General features: G+C 43.0%; 1 protein-coding gene across 1 annotated transcript in view; it reads right to left on the reverse strand.

The window, feature by feature from the left end:
- Nucleotides 1-16,777: 16,777 nt before the first annotated feature.
- CALCR (calcitonin receptor) overlaps nucleotides 16,778-19,333 on the reverse strand; it is a 157,779-nt gene continuing 155,223 nt past the window's right edge. The window contains exon 13 of the mRNA XM_053409814.1: nucleotides 16,778-17,809. Coding sequence (XP_053265789.1) covers nucleotides 17,588-17,809 — 222 coding nt within the window. The 3' untranslated portion in view covers nucleotides 16,778-17,587. The remainder of the gene's footprint in view (nucleotides 17,810-19,333) is intronic.

Raw genomic sequence — 19,333 nt, forward strand, 5'->3', positions numbered from 1 at the left:
AGAACATCATCTTGAACCACACATTAATGAATATCTATGAAAAAAGAATAAATAGTGGTCTCTTATCCAATAATTCTCCATTCCTGTGAGGGTAGGAATCAATAGAAAAATAATGGAATATATATTGGATGCAGGGGATGTGTGGAGCTGCTAAGCATATTCTCAGAGGCGTAAGTGTTTGTGCCCTGGCTTTATCTACTGCCGTGATAAGGTCCAGTGTTTGCATTCTGCTATCAATAAAGGGAAGGAACAGATGGGGAAGTCCGTAGTGGCACCAGGCTTTGCTTGCCATACACATATGTTTCAGGCAGAAGGAAAAGCTTGAAAGAGCAAAGTGGATCCTTGTACAGCACCAGAGATAATGCAGGGCCAATGCTGTCGTGTCTGCCTAGCGCTCCAACAAAGGATGAGATGCACTGTGCCAAACTCTCTGACCTCAGAGCTATTGTGTTTGCCAGTGCTCAGTGTAGCAGCAGGGAGAATCCGCCCCTACCCAGTGTGGTTTGACTTCCAATTTTAGCACAAGTCCCAATTTGCATCTGCAGCCTGCATCAGATTAGATGACTTTGGCAATCGAACTTTGCAGGCGGCTACCGGGAGAAGCGGGAACAACACCGGTCCCTGCTTTGACCCTTGTTTATTCATTGAAAACATTTGCGTCACTCAAAACATTTTGAGTCTTGCCTTTCGACCCAAAGGTCTCCAAAGTGATTTGCAAAATAAAACATGAAATAGAAACTGCAGTCAGACGGCACAAGTCATTCACGATGGAACCATGCAATAGGATGAAAAGGGGAGCCTGCTGGTTCAGACCAAAGGTCGATGGAGTCCAGCAACCTATTCTCACTGTGGTCAATCAGATGAATGCCTGTGGGAAGCAGAACTAGAGCGCAAGATCACTCTCCTCACCTGAGATTCCCAGTGATTGTTATCTGAAGGCACACTGCCTGCGACCATGTAGGTAGAAGATGGCAATCGGCCATTGAAGAAGAGAAGAAGAGTTTGGATTTGATACCCTGCTTTATCACTACACAAAGGAGTCTCAAAGTGGCTAATGATCTCCTTTCCCTTCCCCCCCCCCCACAACAAACACTCTGGGGCTGAGAGACTTCAGAGAAGTGAGACTAGCCCAAGGTCACCCAGCAGCTGCATGTGGAGGAGCGGGGAAGCGAACCCGGTTCACCAGAGTATGAGACTACCGCTCTTAACCACTACACCACACTGGCTCTCCTTTGACTGACATCCTCCATGCCATTAAATGACTGAATGGGCTGCATTGGTGTGAGCCTCCTTACCTGGGAGACCATTATTTCAATGTGGCTACTCTGAGCGTGACAGAGCGATATTTTAAAGGAAAGTGGTGTTCATAAATATTTAAATAATAAAAACAAGGATTTGTATATTCATATGTTCAGCTCCAGCTCCAAGTTTCCCATGATTTAGACCAGGGATGGGGAATCTGGGGCCTCTATATGTTGTGAGTCTCCAGTGATCAGCAGTGGGAGCTTGTAGTCTGACAGTGTTTGAAAGGACACAAACTTTTAAGCTGTGCCTGTTTAAGAAACTCTTCGGGTGTCCCACAGACTGTAAGAATTTTGCAGGATGGATTCAAGCCCATATTGCTGTAGGTTTGTGTAGTTAAAATGAATTAAAGGGTTCTGTCACCTTCATGCCACCTTCATGCAACAAATCCACTTTAAGTAAGAACAGGACTTTCTGTGATTCTTTTGGAAAGTGACACAGGGAAATGCATTGAAAAGTGTGTGGGTGATTAATGATTAACAGGAAGGCAAATCAGGATGAAGGCTCAGTATCATATGAATGCCCGGCAAACAAATCAGAACAAATGGTTAATACAGACTGGATATAACCCAGGCTTCCTCAACCTCGGCCCTCCAGATGTTTTGAGACTACAATTCCCAGCATCCCTGACCACTGGTCCTGCTAGCTAGGGATCATGGGAGTTGTAAGCCAAAAACATCTGGAGGGCTGAGGTTGAGGAAGCCCGAATAACCTAACATCCACGTAAGCTTTGTGTAAGCAGAGCAAGATAAATATTCAATAAGTTTTCTGCAGGACCCTCGATAGCATATAATTTTTCTCCCCAAGTTTTTCCTTATTGTTCTGAGGAAGGGACTGAATAAATGGTGGGTGTTTGATTTCTCAGTGAGAGGACCTGCCATACCATTGCCCTGAGCTGGATTTCCTACGTGCCCCCATCCCATGGCTGCTTTATCTGAAGAAAGAGTGGTCAAGTTTCAAGCATGCTTTGAAAGAAAATATGTGTAAAGTAGTTTTTATAATGTGGGAGTGTGGGACACAATTTAAACAGCTCAATTTAAAAGTTTCTGGTTGGACACTTCTTCTGATTAGCCACTATGATATAGATGCAAAAAGAAAGAGACTTCTGAGCTAGATGATGCTCATTCCATCTTGTTCACTTCACTGGATTTCAGTCTGGAAAGTATTTAATATAGCTTGTGCAACCAGACAAAATCAGCTTTTCAATCCGCAAGGAAATTCTTTACCTTCCTCCCACAAAAGTGTCAATTTATGGCACAAAGGTTTTAGAACTTGATCATGCTGTTACAAATTCCCTGACTTCTGAGTTTCAAATTAGATTGAAAATTTAATAAATGAAGCAAGTGATGAAACCTGCAAAATAATTCATCGTAAGAGGTAGTCAACATTGTTATTGATACAACATCCATATTTAGTACATTCGTTTCCTTTATGAGCGGTTCTCACATTTCTAACATTATTATATTTCGCAGCACAATCCAGTTTGGCTATACATTATTCTATTTTTAGTTTTGCTGATGAAAAGCAAGGCAACTTTATGTCAGTTTCTGAATAATATTTGAATAAGCAGCTGTTTAGGGTAGCAGAAATGAAAATCGGCAAGGAGCACTTGTTTCCTTTTTTAGATATTAGGACTAGAATACTGAAGGCATGAAATTGATACCTTCCTTTTCTTACTTGATACCATAGGACAGGGTTGGAGAACCTCTGGTGTGTGGGTCCTAATTTGGCCACCCAGGCTGTTTCCCCCAAACCACACACACCTGACACCGTATGTTGCCACTCTGCCCCTGTTGGGAAGGCAGTTCTGCAGTTCTGCCCTACTACATGGGTGCTACAGTTTGGTGGTGAAGGGAGAGGGGAACGGTTAATCATTAATATTATCTACACATAGTAAATTCCGGCACTCTGCTAGGATGGCTACACAAGCTCAAACTCAAAAATGCAGTTATTTGCAAAGCCTAAATCAGACAGGTCAGGAGGCCGTTTCCTGTCTAACCAGCTATCTGAAACTGCTGATGCTAGCTACAGGTCAGAAGGTCGTTTCCTGCCTAGCCAAAAACTGCTGTCAACTAAAAACCACTAGCAAGATGTTTCCTGCTTTGCTTCTGCTTTAAGTAATGCAAGATAAGAAGAGATACGAAGGGAATGCTTAGCTAGCAAAAGAAAGACACGTGTACAAGAAGGTGGGAGGGGGTGCTTACTGAGCAGAGAAAATGCTTAACCAGCAGAGGAAGTGCTTAGCTAGCAGCCTTAGCCAGCAAATATTGATATGCCCTAAAAGGGAATGAGTTGAAAACTTGCCAAGCTGATTGGGGAAGTTTTGGGGGGAGGTATGGGAGGAGGGTGAATGCTTTCAGGTATAAAAATGCTTGCTGAACATGGTAACAACACAGTCAGATTTCAGAAACTATATTCTGCTGACTGTCTCTGTGCACAGATTTGCAATAAAACTCTTTTCTCCAAAGAAGAAACTTTCCTGGAATTTTTTATTCTCTTCTCGGTCCTGGGGACGCGGGTAAGCAATTCTCTGGCAAAGTAAAGGGCCTAAGCCTACAGCTTGGTGCGTTGGCTGGGAAATCTGCCCCACCCCAGGGGGGCCGGGAAGAGCCAGGCTCGACCAGGTGAACAGCTCGGACCGGAGTTTGCAGGCTTCAGCGCGCACCCTACTGATTCGTGGGGGAAACCGGCCACACCGCTCCTGAGTAGGGACCTCGGTCGAGGGAGGAAAGAGGACTGGCCAGGAGGGAATCCGCAGCGGAAAACGGTAAGCCCAAGGGAAAGGGCGTGGGCCCCAAGGAAAAGGGGGGCGAGGTCTGATCAAGCCTCACCTGGTTGTGCAGAGGGCCGCCAGGAAGGGAACTGGCCGATTGCAGTAGTTTGCCGCCAGTAAGGTTGGGTAAAAGGGAAACAGAGGGGAAATTGTATTGGTGTGTTTTGTGTGTTGCATGTTGAAATTATAATGGTGTGATTTGTATGTTATATGTTGCATGTCGGATACCCCAGTGACTGAATTGTTGTCAAGTGTGGGTCGGGGCCTAGCGTTCCCCTTGGCCGAGCGATTGCAGGGTTGTGCATTTTCTGCCAGGGCGACCTCGGCAGGTCACAATCTGTAGTGCGTGGAGTGTGAAAGAATTTACAGCCCATTAGGTGCGGGGTATCTGAAAAAAAGAAAAAAAAAATGGGGTCTGGGGCAAGCCAATGTAGTCCTCTGGAATGTTTTTTAAAGAACTGGAAAGCGGCCACAAAGCATGATGATTGGGGGTTCAAATTGAGAAGACAGAGGATGAGGACATTGTGTGAAGTTGATTGGCCCCAACAAACTAACTGGCCCTCGGAGGGGAGCTTTGATTTGCAACTAATCAGCCCACTATATCAAAATATCTTGAACGTCCACCCAGACCAGATCCCTTATATTTCTACTTGGAAAACCAATGTAGAAAAGAATCCACCGTGGTTGAAAGCCTGCCAAGGCGACGCCCCACGAAATACAATCTGTACAGTTCGACCGGCAGGGAAGGCAGAAAAGCCCCCGGTGATACCAGACCCAGAAGATGAGGAGGGGGGAATCATCAAACCGCCACCACCCTATGCTCCACCAACTGCCCCTCTGGCAAATCCCCCAGGCCCAGGTCTCCAGGCACCGGGAGGAGCCGGTCCCCAGGCCCAAGCAAGCCCTGCACCAAGTCTAGAAAAAAGGGACAGCAACTTGTTAATGAATGATGAATTAGAGAGCAAAGAGGAAGAGGATGATGAGGAGTTTATGAAGGGACTAATTGAGTTAGCAAAGAAAGGAAAAATGTGGACACAGTATCAGACAATTGAGATTGCAACAGTATGTACAACCCTATGCGAAAGAAGTGGATGTTAGTTCCCATTTGTTGGCAGCAGCAGGATGTTTCCCAACACAAGGGAAGTAATGGCAGAAGGAATGGATAGAAGCAGCAACCAGTGCGTCCCTCTATAAGTCCCATAAGGCACAGAAAAAGGGTGGGACTGCAATGATGCCTCTATGCAGAGTGTATGACCCACCAGCCCCCCAGGACAGGGTGGGGAAGCACCACCATGCACTTATACAGTCCAACATGTGCCTTTTTCAAGTGCTGATGTGTGCAATTGGAGAAATTAGAACCCTACCTTTGAGGAGAACCCAGATGATATTGCCAACGCCCCATTATAAAGGCTGCCTTTGTAGCTCAGGCAGCGTCCAATATTCGCCAAAAGAAAAAATCCAGAAGCATGAGGGGTGCATCGGCCATGGGCTGGAATAGATGTTGAAGTTAGCTCAAACCACTTACAATCAGAGAGATGAGGAAGCCCAGAGGAAAAAAAAAAAAAAAAAAAAAAAAAGGAGAAGTATCAAACAAGGAAGTTGACGGCATTACAGGCTACCACACCCACCCCTCAGGAAAGAGGAAGTGCCCGGGGAGGAGGGCGAAGCCGTCTTGGAAGGAATCAGTGCGCCATCTGCCGACAGGAAGGGCACTGGAAGAGAGAATGCCCTATTCTATTATTAGGAAGAGATTTGTTGGTAAAGTTGCAAGCCCAAATTACTTTTAAGCCATCGGGAGAAGCCACATTGTCCACTATGTCACTTGGGGAACTGGTTGTGGAGGCACCCCTGAGGGAGTACTGGCGCCTCATGATAATAAAAGAAGAGGAGGGACCCATCCCCGCCAGTATTCTGGAACAAGTGAACCCCCCAGGAATGGCAAAGAATATCCCACCAATAATCGTGAAGCCCAAGCCATTTGTCAATCCTGTTGCAGTAAATAAGTATCCCATCCCACGAAGGGCGACTGAAGGAGTGTAGGTGCATCTAGAGCGACTGCTCCAACATAGGATCTTGAGGCAATGCCAATCACAGTGGAACACCCTTTTGTTACCAGTGAAGAAAGGAAGCAGGCTATTATCCTGATACCAGAGCCAAAGAACTGCAGAGAACTCCGTGGCTTTCTGGGGTCTGCAGGATTTTGTAGGATATGGATATTTAATTACAGCATCATTGCCAAGCCTCTACATGAGTCAACCAGAGGAACTGAGAGAGACCCCTTTGTTTGAAACACAGAACAACAGCAAGCCTTCGTGGATTTGAAGAGGGCACTACAGCAAGCCCCAGCGCTTGGCATCCCAAACCCTGAGAAACCCTTTACTCTATTCGTGGATGAGGACCAAGGGACAGCGAAAAGGGTTTTGTGCCAAAATTGGGAAGCTGGCAACAGCCAGTGACATGAAGGGTACCTGAGCGCCTGACGCCTACAGAACAAGGCTTACCGCCATGCATGAGAGCAGTTGTGGCAGTAGCCACCCTACTGAACAAAGCAGACAAATTTACTTTTGGCCAAGACACTGTTTGTGTGACCCCGCATGCAGTCCCAGCTCTGCTTGACCTCCAGAGGAAATCAGGTGGCCCACCCACAAGCCTTATTGGACCTCCTGGATGCAGTATGGGAACCTGAGGCAGTAGCAGTGGCACACTGTTATGGACACACAAAACTGGACTAGGAGAAGTGGCCAGAGGAAACCGACTAGCAGACAGGGTGGCCAAGGAAGCAGCCCGAGAACCAGCTCCTGCGTCAGTTATTGGAGCACTGGTCCCTGGAAGGATCTTGAACACCGCTGATAAGCCAATATACACCAAAAAGGAAAGGGACACTGCAGATGCCCAGGGGCTGACCATGTCCAAAGAAGGATGGTACCTTACTCATGATGACAGAATATGGATTCCAGAGTCCCTTTCTCGGCAGATTACTCAGAGATACCATGAGTCCACCCACATGGGACCAGATGCCACAACCAGACAGCTGAAGCAGTGCTTCTATATAGCCCACCTTTATCAACTGGCAGCCCAGATCTCCAGGAAATGCCTGCTGTGTCTAAAGAATAATCCTAGAACCGGACCCTTGGCTCCCCCGGGGATTCAGCATAGTGGAACTGCACCCATGGAAGACCTTGTTGTGGATTTCACTGAATTGCCCCGCTGTGGACCATACCGCTACCTGTTCGTGGCGATCTGCACGTATACAGAATGGGTTGAAGCCTGGCCCACCAGAACTGAAAAGGCATTTGAAGTAACCAGGTGCCTGCTTAGGGAGATCATTCCCCGCTATGGGCTACCTAGGTCAATAGGATCTGACAATGGACCAGCTTTTGTCCACTCAGTTTTGCAATAACCCCCCCCCCCATGCTAGTCAAAATGTGCAGTTTAATAATTATGTGCAGTAATTCTCCCGAGATTTTCTCTCTGTCTTAACAGGTGGACCCAGGCCCACTGCTGTTACCTCACCCCTTGGGTCCACCACACTTAAGTGAAGAAGGCTATTTTAGATTGGACAGTTACACCAAATCCTGATGATCCTCTGAAGCTAACCATCTCCAGAAGAGCGCCAGACGGTTGGACAAGTGGATGGGAGGGACGCCCGCGGGCAGCGTCCCCAACGTAGAGACTTTTTTTCCAGCAAATTCTGAGGCACCGCCAGGACTTTTGATATTGGGGCCAGAACTCTTTGATATGGTCACTCCGTGTGTCAGGCCTCTGCAAGGGTGGATATATATTCCTGTGGGTATATGTTAATATATGTAGAGGGAGAAGCCCCTTTCGGATACAGTGTGTTGGGAGGAAATCATGAGAGTATTAAGCATCCACAAGGACAGGTGGGAAAATTGGTTAAGATAATAGGCTCCTCCTCAGAGAGGTGGGACACAACCTCCCAAAAAGCAAGGCAGCTGATAGAGCACGAGTATCAGTGGGCCCTTCAGCAATAAAATAGATATGTCCTAGATAATATTTCAGTCACCATCAACCACATGGAAACAATGATAGCTGAAAACCCGCTGAAAGCCACAGGGAGTGATGCATGGGGTTGGTTGTATTCCTGGCTCCCTGATGGCAGTTGGCTCAGGAATGTTATAGTATTATTAGCAGGACCGCTATTAATCCTTTTGCTTCTTTGCCTCTGTATCCCCTGCTTATTGCAATGCTTGCAGCAAATGATGCAAAGACTCCTGTCACGGAAGCTAGGACCCACAGTCATCGCTGTGATGAGGGAGTATAGGCCCATACCCCAGAACGAACCTAAGTATTAGGTTGTTCAGAAGAAGAGGAGGGAGTGAAGGGAGAGGGGAACGGTTAATCATTAATATTATCTACACATAGTAAATTCCGGCACTCTGCTAGGATGGCTACACAAGCTCAAACTCAAAAATGCAGTTATTTGCAAAGCCTAAATCAGACAGGTCAGGAGGCCGTTTCCTGTCTAACCAGCTATCTGAAACTGCTGATGCTAGCTACAGGTCAGAAGGTCGTTTCCTGCCTAGCCAAAAACTGCTGTCAACTAAAAACCACTAGCAAGATGTTTCCTGCTTTGCTTCTGCTTTAAGTAATGCAAGATAAGAAGAGATACGAAGGGAATGCTTAGCTAGCAAAAGAAAGACACGTGTACAAGAAGGTGGGAGGGGGTGCTTACTGAGCAGAGAAAATGCTTAACCAGCAGAGGAAGTGCTTAGCTAGCAGCCTTAGCCAGCAAATATTGATATGCCCTAAAAGGGAATGAGTTGAAAACTTGCCAAGCTGATTGGGGAAGTTTTGGGGGGAGGTATGGGAGGAGGGTGAATGCTTTCAGGTATAAAAATGCTTGCTGAACATGGTAACAACACAGTCAGATTTCAGAAACTATATTCTGCTGACTGTCTCTGTGCACAGATTTGCAATAAAACTCTTTTCTCCAAAGAAGAAACTTTCCTGGAATTTTTTATTCTCTTCTCGGTCCTGGGGACGCGGGTAAGCAATTCTCTGGCAAAGTAAAGGGCCTAAGCCTACAGTGGTATCAACTCCTAGAGCATTTATCATGTATCATAAGGTGGTTGGGGGGGTTGCAGGTCTGATTTTTTAGACCACATAACAGCTTGAATGAGAGCTGTCACTCAGGGTGGCGGTGAGGTCCACAGGTTTCGCATCATTGGTTCATGCAATAGGAAGTTTATGTTTAAAAATTATATATTTTTTCTTGTTCTGCCATTGGAAGCTACTTTACCAACAAAGCAGCCCCTCAATATTTTTTGAATAAGTAAATATATATATGAGGCAGAACAATTGACAAAACTTCAATATTTGGTAGTTGGCATTCTGACTTTAAAAGTTGCAAAAGAATTCTCTTGATCAAAACCAACTGAGATTTGCTTTATCCCCTCTGAGCAGTTAAGTGCGTTAAAAGTTCTTGGTCCCTTCAAAATGCCATGCAAAAATGAAATTAGTAATGATTTGTCTGTTATTGCCATTCCAACCTTGAGAAATTTATTTATTTAGGGAACGAATATTTGCTAGAGTATGCAGTTCTGCAATATTGCTTGCTTCTTTCCGGCTGATTATTACACAGAATTTCTCCCACAAACAATAGGCGGTATATGTTGCTTCTACTTCTCATTTCACTTAATAGATTTTGACGGTAAAAGGGTGGATGCATTTTAACATTGTGAAGCTTCATAAAAATTTCTGTGTGCTCTGAATTCAGCTTTTGTGGGGCAACTCAGAAAGGCGGGTTGCTTGCTGTATTTTGGTGAGGCAGGCAGCAATGTGTTGGCCGGAGTCAGGTGCAGGATTGATACTGGACTAGGAAGGCTGTCCATATTCTTCTCCGCTACACCATTTAAGACCTTGACCTGAGTCCAGGCCAAGTGCAAAGATGCAGATGCTGTTGACACAGGATGCTGGTAACAACATCAATTTCTGTTTGGTGCCCTAGCCTAGGAGGAGACTACTGAGACTGTAATGACATTGCCAGAAACCCCAGTCTCCAGAGATGGAGTGCACTAGGACAGATGACTCCAGGCCACTTAGAGCAATATTGAAATCATTATTGTTTCAGTACAGAGACTAAACTTTTTTGGTCATCTGCTTGAGGATTAGATATTGGACCTGGACCAGAGGATGAGCTGTGTTTTGCAATTTTAGAAGCTATGTGACTTGGCAGCTCAACTTTTTTGCTTTTTTTCACATGGTCTGTGGTATTTTGTGTAGTGACTTTGCAGTTGTTTTTATTGATTAGTTTAGTGATGATCTATTGTAATTGCTGGGAGTGATTTTCTGTTAAATTCTGATCTGTTGATGGTTTGAGAATTAATTTTGTCATTTAATATTCTATTTGAATTGGATTACTGAATATTAGTTTAATTGGTTTAAGTTGTTTATGTTGATTGTCATATTTTCCATTATGACTTGTTTTGTGTTGGATCAGATTGTTATAGGATGTGTGTTCTTTTGTTGTATATTTTGCCTTCTGTTTACAATGCAGAAAGGCGGTATACAAATTATAAATGCAGATGAAAAGAAACATACTACAGAGGCGCAATGCAACTATTTCTATACCTTGTTCTGAGGTGTGTTTTTTTAACCATGGCTCTATTTCTCTCTACTATGTACCCACAATCATTCTAAAAGCTATTCAAATAGATGCAGATTCAACAGCATACAAAGCTTGTTATCAGTTATGTTTGTTTTGGTATTGCAAGCAGGTATATTTTGATGGAATCCCAGCAACCTGGTTTGTTGAGACATATAAAAAACATGTCAGCCTCCTCAAGATGGTGGGGTTGGAAGTGGGGATGAGTATGTTAGCTCTACTCCCTTGTTGCCATCCTGTTTACCCTCCCTGAGCTGGAGGTCAACCTTGCTCCCTGACCATTTTGAAATTGAGAGGCTCCCTGACCATTTTGAAACCTTGGTTCCAATAGGAGAAGATGGTGTGTTCGCAGCTAGCAGAGGGCAGTAGTCCTCCTCTTTAAAGTGTTGGCTGCTTCTCCTGAAATGCATTCGTGTGTGTGTGTGTGTGTGTGTGTGTGTCGGTGGCATAACACAAGATGGCTGTAACAGCGGGCTTCTTATAGCACAAAATGGAGGAGGAGCAATGGTTGACTTTGTGACCTCATGACTTCATGATTATCAGAAGCACCTGACTAGTCAGACTAGGGACTAGATGGAGCCTTGGCCTTATCTCTCTACAGGGCTCTTCTTACAGGACACTTTGTTTTGTCAGTGGGCTAGTGATGGAGGTTCTCCAGCCATTCAAGACATTTTGTGAAAAACAAGATGGTGCCCTTCAAACTGGATGTCAGCACTGGTGATAGGAAAGAGTCCTTCACAACACTTGAAGGCTCGCTTAGGGGATGTAGGGCAGGCAGTGTGGCACAAAACTCTTGCCTCCAAAATCTTGTTGCCACTCTCAGCTCTGGCACCTGGCACCTGAGGCACCTGCCTTAGTATGTCTGATGGATTAGTTCAATGACATAATTTGAATACGCTGCTAATGCAATGGAGCAGCAAATTTAACTGTCAGCAATTAACATTTCCCATTGTACAAAGCTACCAACATTTTGACAGGATAAAAGTAGAGCAGTTAATTAATAAGAATAAAAAACCCTGGTTTATATAAACAAAAGGAACATTATTATAATTAATTTTAACAGACTGAATGTCAGCTTCTCAAGCTCAGTAACCTTGGAAATGTATTGTTTTATGCAGTGCAGATGTATTTTATCAGCCTGCTCAATACTAAGGTTATAAAATCCTTTGCTCTTGCAATATTGACATGATGTACAACTAACTCGGAGCCCAGAGACACCCAATTAACATCTATATCCTTTTTGTGTGAATACATATTTCATTATGCTCTTGGTTTATGAATGACTGTAGAATATGCCCAATGTATCTTTTTTGCTTAGCAGGTGCTCATTGCAGAAATGTTATACAGGGCCTTAAAAAAGAAAGAAAGAACGAAAGAACGAAAGAAAGAAAGAAAGAAAGAAAGAAAGAAAAAAGGAATGCATTTTTTATTCTGTTTATTTGTCTCACCAAGAATTCCCACCCTTTCCACTGCATTTTATGCATTAGACAACTTTGTATTTGGTAGCTATTTTTGAATTCTGAAAAAATACAATAAAAAGCCTGATAAAAGATGATTTTATAAACTTCTACCATGCCACCTCTTCCTCACCTTTTCTCAAAAATAGAAGTTCCAAATGTTACAACCTTTCCCCACAGAAGAGTTGCAGTATAGGATACAGCTGTTCTTTCAATTTTCAGTCCCCATATTTCAGGCTCTTTGCCACAGGATTGGCCAATAAAAGGAGGAACGAATATGGGAGATAGAATGTATTTATGGGATTCCCCTTTTCAGCAATATCCCCACATTGTACACAGTGGTTTGGACTCTAAGATAAATAAACTTAAGGAAACATATGGAAGGAGTTGACCTCTTCCCCACCTCTGCAAAAGTCTCACAACAGAATCAGGGGACATTCTTCCTGAACAACATAGGATGGGGTGGGGACAGGAAACTCTTCTTCTGTGAACTTTGTCTTGGATCCTAAGTCTGATTTAAGGCAAATCTTCCATCCCACTGTTAGGGCTCCGAATAGTGTGCTGTTGAGGTAGGGGACTAAAGGAGAGACCCAGGAGAGGGCACCAGTAATTTATAATGTTTGGTGCTGCCCACAAGGCAGGAGTTGGGGAAGAGTCAGGGCAGTCTGAGAAGAAGGAAGGTGCGCAGGATGTGGTGGAAGAAGCAGATGTTCTGGTGACAGAAGGGTCAATAGATTCCCCACCTTCCTCCACCAAGCAGGCAACTTCCATGCAGGTGATGTCTCAGGTTGTGAGTGTGCAACCCATTAGTACAGGCTTCCTCAGACTTGACCCTCCAGATGTTTTTGGCCTACAGCTCCCGTGATCCCTAGCTAGCAGGACCAGTGGACAGGGATGGTCCTGCTGAAACATCTGGAGGGCCGAGTTTGAGGAAGCCTGCATTATTATATAAGCAGGCAGAGGGGTGAGCTCTCACTGTTGCTGCAATTGCTTCGTGGGGCACAGATGTGAGGGACAACTGCCTAGCGGCTGGAATGTGTGTGTGTGTGTGAGTGTGCGTGCGTGTGCATGCAGAAGGAATTGTTGTAAGTGCTTTTGTCAATAAAGACTTAACTATCAGGCAAATGCCTTTCTTAGCTGGGGTGAGCTAGGGCACCCACACATTGTCCAGCAGGGACTCTGATCCGTGTGTATTTGTGTTTGAAAGTGACTTCAAAGAAAGGAAGGGACGGAATACTTTCATTTTCTAAACTTCCTTATGTTTGCTTATCTTACAATATAAGCCATTGTGTATTTGTGCACTATGGTGCAAAGCTTGATTTGACAGCATTTAAATGAGCACTCCAGTTATACAAGAGTTCAGATCCTACTGGTGTCCATGACTGAACTATTGAGATTTGGTGTTCCAACAGTGCAAACCTGACCAACCTCTTTGGTGTAGGTCTATTGTCCTTCCCAATTGAGTTTATTTTGCACATTCTCAGTGTTATTACCATTAACTTTATGACCTAGGGTCCCAGGGCACCCTAATGCAATATGATACATTGATAATAAAGAACATATTATGTAAGCATGAGGTATTTCATCTTAATGTATAGTCTACAAGACTGCACCCAGCATTAAAGGCTTATAAGATGAAGAGTTTTGGCGATGGTAACCTTCAGAAGTAGCTTTTGATATAGAACAGATCTATTGTACAAAAAATAATAATGATCTTCAGAAGTATCTTTTGTAATATGAACAAAGTTCAATGAGTAGAATGAGCTGATGAATCACAAAGCTGAACATTGTTCCATACAAAAACATGGCAATATAATAAATTCCCAATGATATAATACACTGTGTGAATAATTCCGTACAGATAAATATGTTACAGGTTTCAGGACTTTTATGCGTTATGTACATTTCTGTTTCAATAGCCCATTTTTTTGCACTAAGAAAAGTTATATAAGTACTGTACCGATATGCTAAATCTCAATAAGGATAAAAGGGATCAGAAGTATAACATTCCCAGTAAAGGTGATCTGATTTTTAAAAATGTTTCTCGGTTTTGTTCACTACATCCTAGCAAAGTTAGGAATAAAGTTTAAGAAGATGATCTTGTTGGTAAAAAACAAAACTAAAAAACACTTCCTATTATTTGATGCAGCTCAAGCAAATCTGGTCCCATTCTGTGATGTATGATGTAATTATGCATTTAATGAATCTGACAGGCTATATTTTCTTCACCAAGCCAGCCACTAAATTGAATTTCAACCTCAGTGACTTGAATCTTTGTAGATCTGATGTAATCTGGTCACCAGTATCTCAATCTAACAATTCTAGTGCCAAGTCAAGAATGAATTTTAAAAATGCAAGCATATAGTTTATTATATACTTTGCATGTACAATTGGTTGATAATTTACTGGAGAGAAACTATGACACCAGATGGAACATACTTTATGGCCACGATCAAACCAAAGTTACACATTTTAAAATCTCACTGATTTCTATGGAAGGAGACTTAGACTGCAATCCTATACACATTTACCTAGGCGTAAGTACTATTGAACATAGAGGAGTTGACATTACCAATCATATATAGATTCCATTGTTATGGATATACCTAAATGAATTCTGTTGAAATAAATGGGATTTCAATAACATTGGATGGATTATCTGGTTTCTTTTACCTCAAAACCTCTGCACAATCTCCCTTTTCTTCATTTCTCTCTTCAGAGAAAAGGTGTAGTCTAACAAATTGCACACTTTCAGCTGTTCAGGACACAGTCTGCATAGGGTTGTGACCACAAATTTACAATATGCAGAAATGTTTCTGTGAATTTTTGTTCAAGCCGGTTCATCATGGCCTGGTATTGTTCTGTTCACTGCAGTTCTATTCACTGCAGATCACAGAAATGAGACAACTTATAATACCCTCCTATCACTTGATTAACATTTGGCAGTCTAATGCCTATCAGTACACTTTGTACTGCACACGTTAAATGGGATTATGTGGGAGGGCTGTGCAAAATGTTCCACATGGGCTGGAGGAGCCTCTACTCTCCTCCTGTGTGTAGAAGCTTATGGCCAATGGTCAGGGGTGATGGGAGTTGTAGTCCAAAACATCAGGTTGAAGAGTCATAGAATTGTAGAGTTGGAAGGGCTCCTAAGGGTCCTCTAGTCCAACCTCCTGCAATGCAGGAGAAGAGGCTGACTTAGAGCCACAAAACAGTTTGAGAACCCTCAAAACACTTCCTTGTGAATAGAATTTACCTTTAAAGTTGCCTGAGAGATTTGGGCCATTTGCTGAATACTGAAAAATAATCAGTAATACTCTCTCATCAAGCACTCGGGAGCAATACAACTACCTCGTGTTCTCTTTAGGACAGTGAGTGTAATGTTAGGCTTAAGTAGATCTAACAATGCTAAAACGCCAAGGCTAATGCATGGGATTAGCCAGCCTTTCTAGCTGGTCCCTGGGACCCTTCCCAGAACACGCCCCTTCTCCAGGCTGGACCCCTGTTTCTTGCTCTCCTCATAAGAGTGTTGCTTCAAATTGTGAGGGGAAAGAGACTCTGGTGTTGGCCATCATGGGGAACACATGTTCCCACCTACCTTGCCCAACCCTCCAAAGTCTGCATAATGGAATTGCTTCCTGAAGAACTCTGAGGGGAGTTTTCTTGCTATTTTGTTTGAGTAATTTAATACAGTCATACCTCGGGTTGAATATGCTTCAGGTTGAGTGCTTTCGGGTTGTGCTCCGCGGCGACCCGGAAGTAACGGAACGCGTTACTTCTGGGTTTTGCCACTCGCGCATGCACAGACGCTCAAAATGACGTCACACGCATGCGCGGAAGTGGTGAATCGTGACCCACGCACGCACAGACGCGCAGTCACGGGTTGCGCTCGCTTCAGGATGCGAATGGGGCTCCGGAACGGATCCCGTTCACACCCTGAGGAACCACTGTAATGTGTTTGGGGAGGGGAGCAGTTACTAGGTACTAAGGTCATCAGCTTCGGGACTACTTTTGGATGTGAAGGTGGGTATTCTTATCTGACCTTGATAATCACTTAAATGTTGTTATATGCTAAATCAAGTGTTAATATAATAATGATATTACTTATTTTATGGATTCAGTTATCTCAATAATTCAGATTTTGGTTTTTTATGGGAAGTGCTTTGAACATGAATGTATGACAAAATTTACTGGGACTGAAATGCTTTTGACTGGCTTGAATGGGTCCTTTAACTGTAATAATGCCTCTTACTTATCTGATGCTGGAGGGAGAGATGGGACGTGTTTGTAGAACCTCTGACTTTTGCATTTGTTAGTCCACAGGAAAAAAAATGCAGAAATTGGACAACCCACTAAATTCTTCCCCCTCCAATATGGTTCTTTCATTTGAATACGTGTGTGTGTTTAGAAGCCACATTGAAGTGGCATGTGCAATGAGGTATAAATGGGGTCCAAAAGTTAAGTACCTAGTGCACAACCCCTCTATGTATTCCTCATCCTTAAGAGTTATGACTTCATTAGCAAAATAAATGATGAATATTTAGAAGCAACTGTAAAATTGTAAGTATTCAGAAGCTCAGAAGTATCAATTTTAAAAAGGAAAAAAACCTAATTTTGAAGTACATTTCACAGTTTATTTGTAGAGAAAAATTGTTCCCTATATCTGCTGGACTGAAAAATATGGCTGACAATTTCCCAATAAATGATTAATATCAAGCAAACAGTATATGGAATGCTGAACAAAGTCTCTTGGGTCCGCTCATTATACTCTGACAGAACCGTCTGTTTCTTAGGCAAGCTAGTCTTTTTGAATGCTTGTGGCACAATAAATATTTTACCTTCATTTCTGACTGTGCTTGATGTCAGAATAATACTGCATGAAATCCTCTTGAGACAGTGAGGATTTAAATATAATGGAATGATTCCTGTTGTTTTGCTCTAAATGCAAAAAAATCTTTAAGATATTTTTACTTAAATTCAAAGATCAAAATCTTTCCAGGATGCTGAGAAATAGTTCATGTTTATGGTTCCAAGGTTGAGTGTAAAAAGAAAGTATCTAATGTAATAGCTGTTAACCATCTCCTATACGCTTTTAGCTCAGCTTGGAGAACAAAGATCCATGTATAGAAACAATGGCATCTCCCAGGTTGTCATGGGACAGCTAATGGATGCTTGTTGTTTTTATTAGTGCATCCCTCATTTCATATGGTCAAGTTCTGAAAACTAGTGAAATTCCATGCTTCTCACTGGCTAGCTCTAGCCTTGGACCTATTGGCCTTTAAGAGTACTGGGGCCATCTGCCACATCTGTTTCTTTCAGACTCGAGCTGTTGCCACCTGTTGCTTGTATATGCACCTGACTGAGCACACTTTTGCAGTCGCCTTGAAGTCTTCTCCTCCTCGTATAAATAAGAAGCCCTTCATTCGTAAGCTAAGCAGACGTCTCTCCAGATTTTAATGCAACAAGTTCAGAGTCTTCTATATACTTTCCATTAAACTGTTCACTGTTGGAGTCGTGGTGGTACGGATAAATTGGAACCTCCGTGATGGAAGTGGCTGTGTAGGAGGTAGATCGCGTAGAACAATGTTCTCGCCGTCTTTGACCCCACTGGGTCTTATACTGCATCCATTGCCTCTTCAAAGCTCCTTGGACCTGCAGATATAAGACAATAGAGTTTAGGCTAGTGCAATAGAAGGGGATAATCTGAATTGATTCTAACACAGTGGCTGATAAATCTTGCCTTCCCTCTAAAAAACCAGCTGCTATGGTGGTTACTTTCATTGGGGGTATAACTGCAAAAGGTGATGGTGAAATCTTGGAAGGCTTAATACATTAGGTGAGATCCAAAGAACTGGCGTGCAAGTGCAACTCCTAACGCTCCTGTTAGGCAGGGGACCCTCCAGAATGATGTGGGAAGTGGTACTGGGAGTGGCAGAAGGGACAGTTGACAACCCACCTTATGTGTGAGCAGAAATCCCTCCCATTCATGCATGGGGCTTTCTGGATCCAGTCCACTGTATATATTCTACAGTAAACCATATACTTGCAGTGCATGCTTTTAAAAAAGGATTAAATGAGCGTGCTTAGCTTTTCATAAATGGGGATCTTGCTGCTGAAGATCAGGTCTGGCATCAGCTTTTGGCATTCATGGGCAGAGGCCCAGCACTCTTGAGTTCTTTGGATGTGCACTGAGGCTGCCACAGGTAGACTTGAGTGATATGTTTTTATGGTCATCACCCCCCCATAATGTACTGGATGTTGGTCCAGTCAATTGTGGAGAACATAAAATGGCATTGACAAGAATGTTGTCTCATAAGAGGTTTGCTATTCCTTAGTTAAATAAGTTTTGACAGTATGAACCTTTTCTGAAGTTCCTTTTGCCTAAGGCCCCCTCAAAAAAAGAATTTAATATTAATTTTAATGATGCAACCATGAAGCTAGAATCTTTCTTTTTCTTAAAAAGAAAACATTTTATTTTAAAATGAGACCCAGTAAAAGGTTTGAAGGCTGCAATCCTATGCAGATCTGTCTGGATGTAAGCCCCACCAAACACAATGGGGCTTACTTCTGAGCAAATAATTGCAATGTAAATAATGTGGATGCAGAACAAATGGTTTTCCCAGATTAAGCTGCTAAAGTCCAGAAAAGAACAACAGGTAGCCAACCATGTTGCTTGTTATCAACAAAAGCCACAATGCAAAAGGAGACATATGCATAAGGATTGTTTTGGTCCAGTCAGGAAGTAAAAAAGAAAAAAGAAAGTTATGTTTTGAAAATTAAACTGAATAGAAATTTTAAAGCATTGAATCTAAAACTAGTAATGCAGCAAAGCTGAAAGGCATTTGTTCAGCTGTTTATTCTTCATTTCTTGATTCTTAAAGGCTGTGGATACAACAAGCATTACCAACGCGACTTTGTTAGCATTGTTAATTGATTCCCCCCCCTGCAATATTTGATAATATATTCTGAGTCTAGCCATTTGCTATTCAAATACAAAATGAAGTATTTGAAGAATGTTGAAAGGGCAGAGACTGAGCAATATGAAAGAGATCCTAATTTCCATCTGTTCAAAGAGGTTCATATGCAGATTTCAAAGCACGTTGCTGAATAATGGCTGTTCCCCCAAACACCACGCATTTGTTTAAGATTCACAAATCATCTCTCTATTCATTCTGT

Source organism: Podarcis raffonei, chromosome 12, assembly GCF_027172205.1.
Source record: "Podarcis raffonei isolate rPodRaf1 chromosome 12, rPodRaf1.pri, whole genome shotgun sequence".
In the NCBI taxonomy this organism is placed as follows: Eukaryota; Metazoa; Chordata; class Lepidosauria; order Squamata; family Lacertidae; genus Podarcis; species Podarcis raffonei.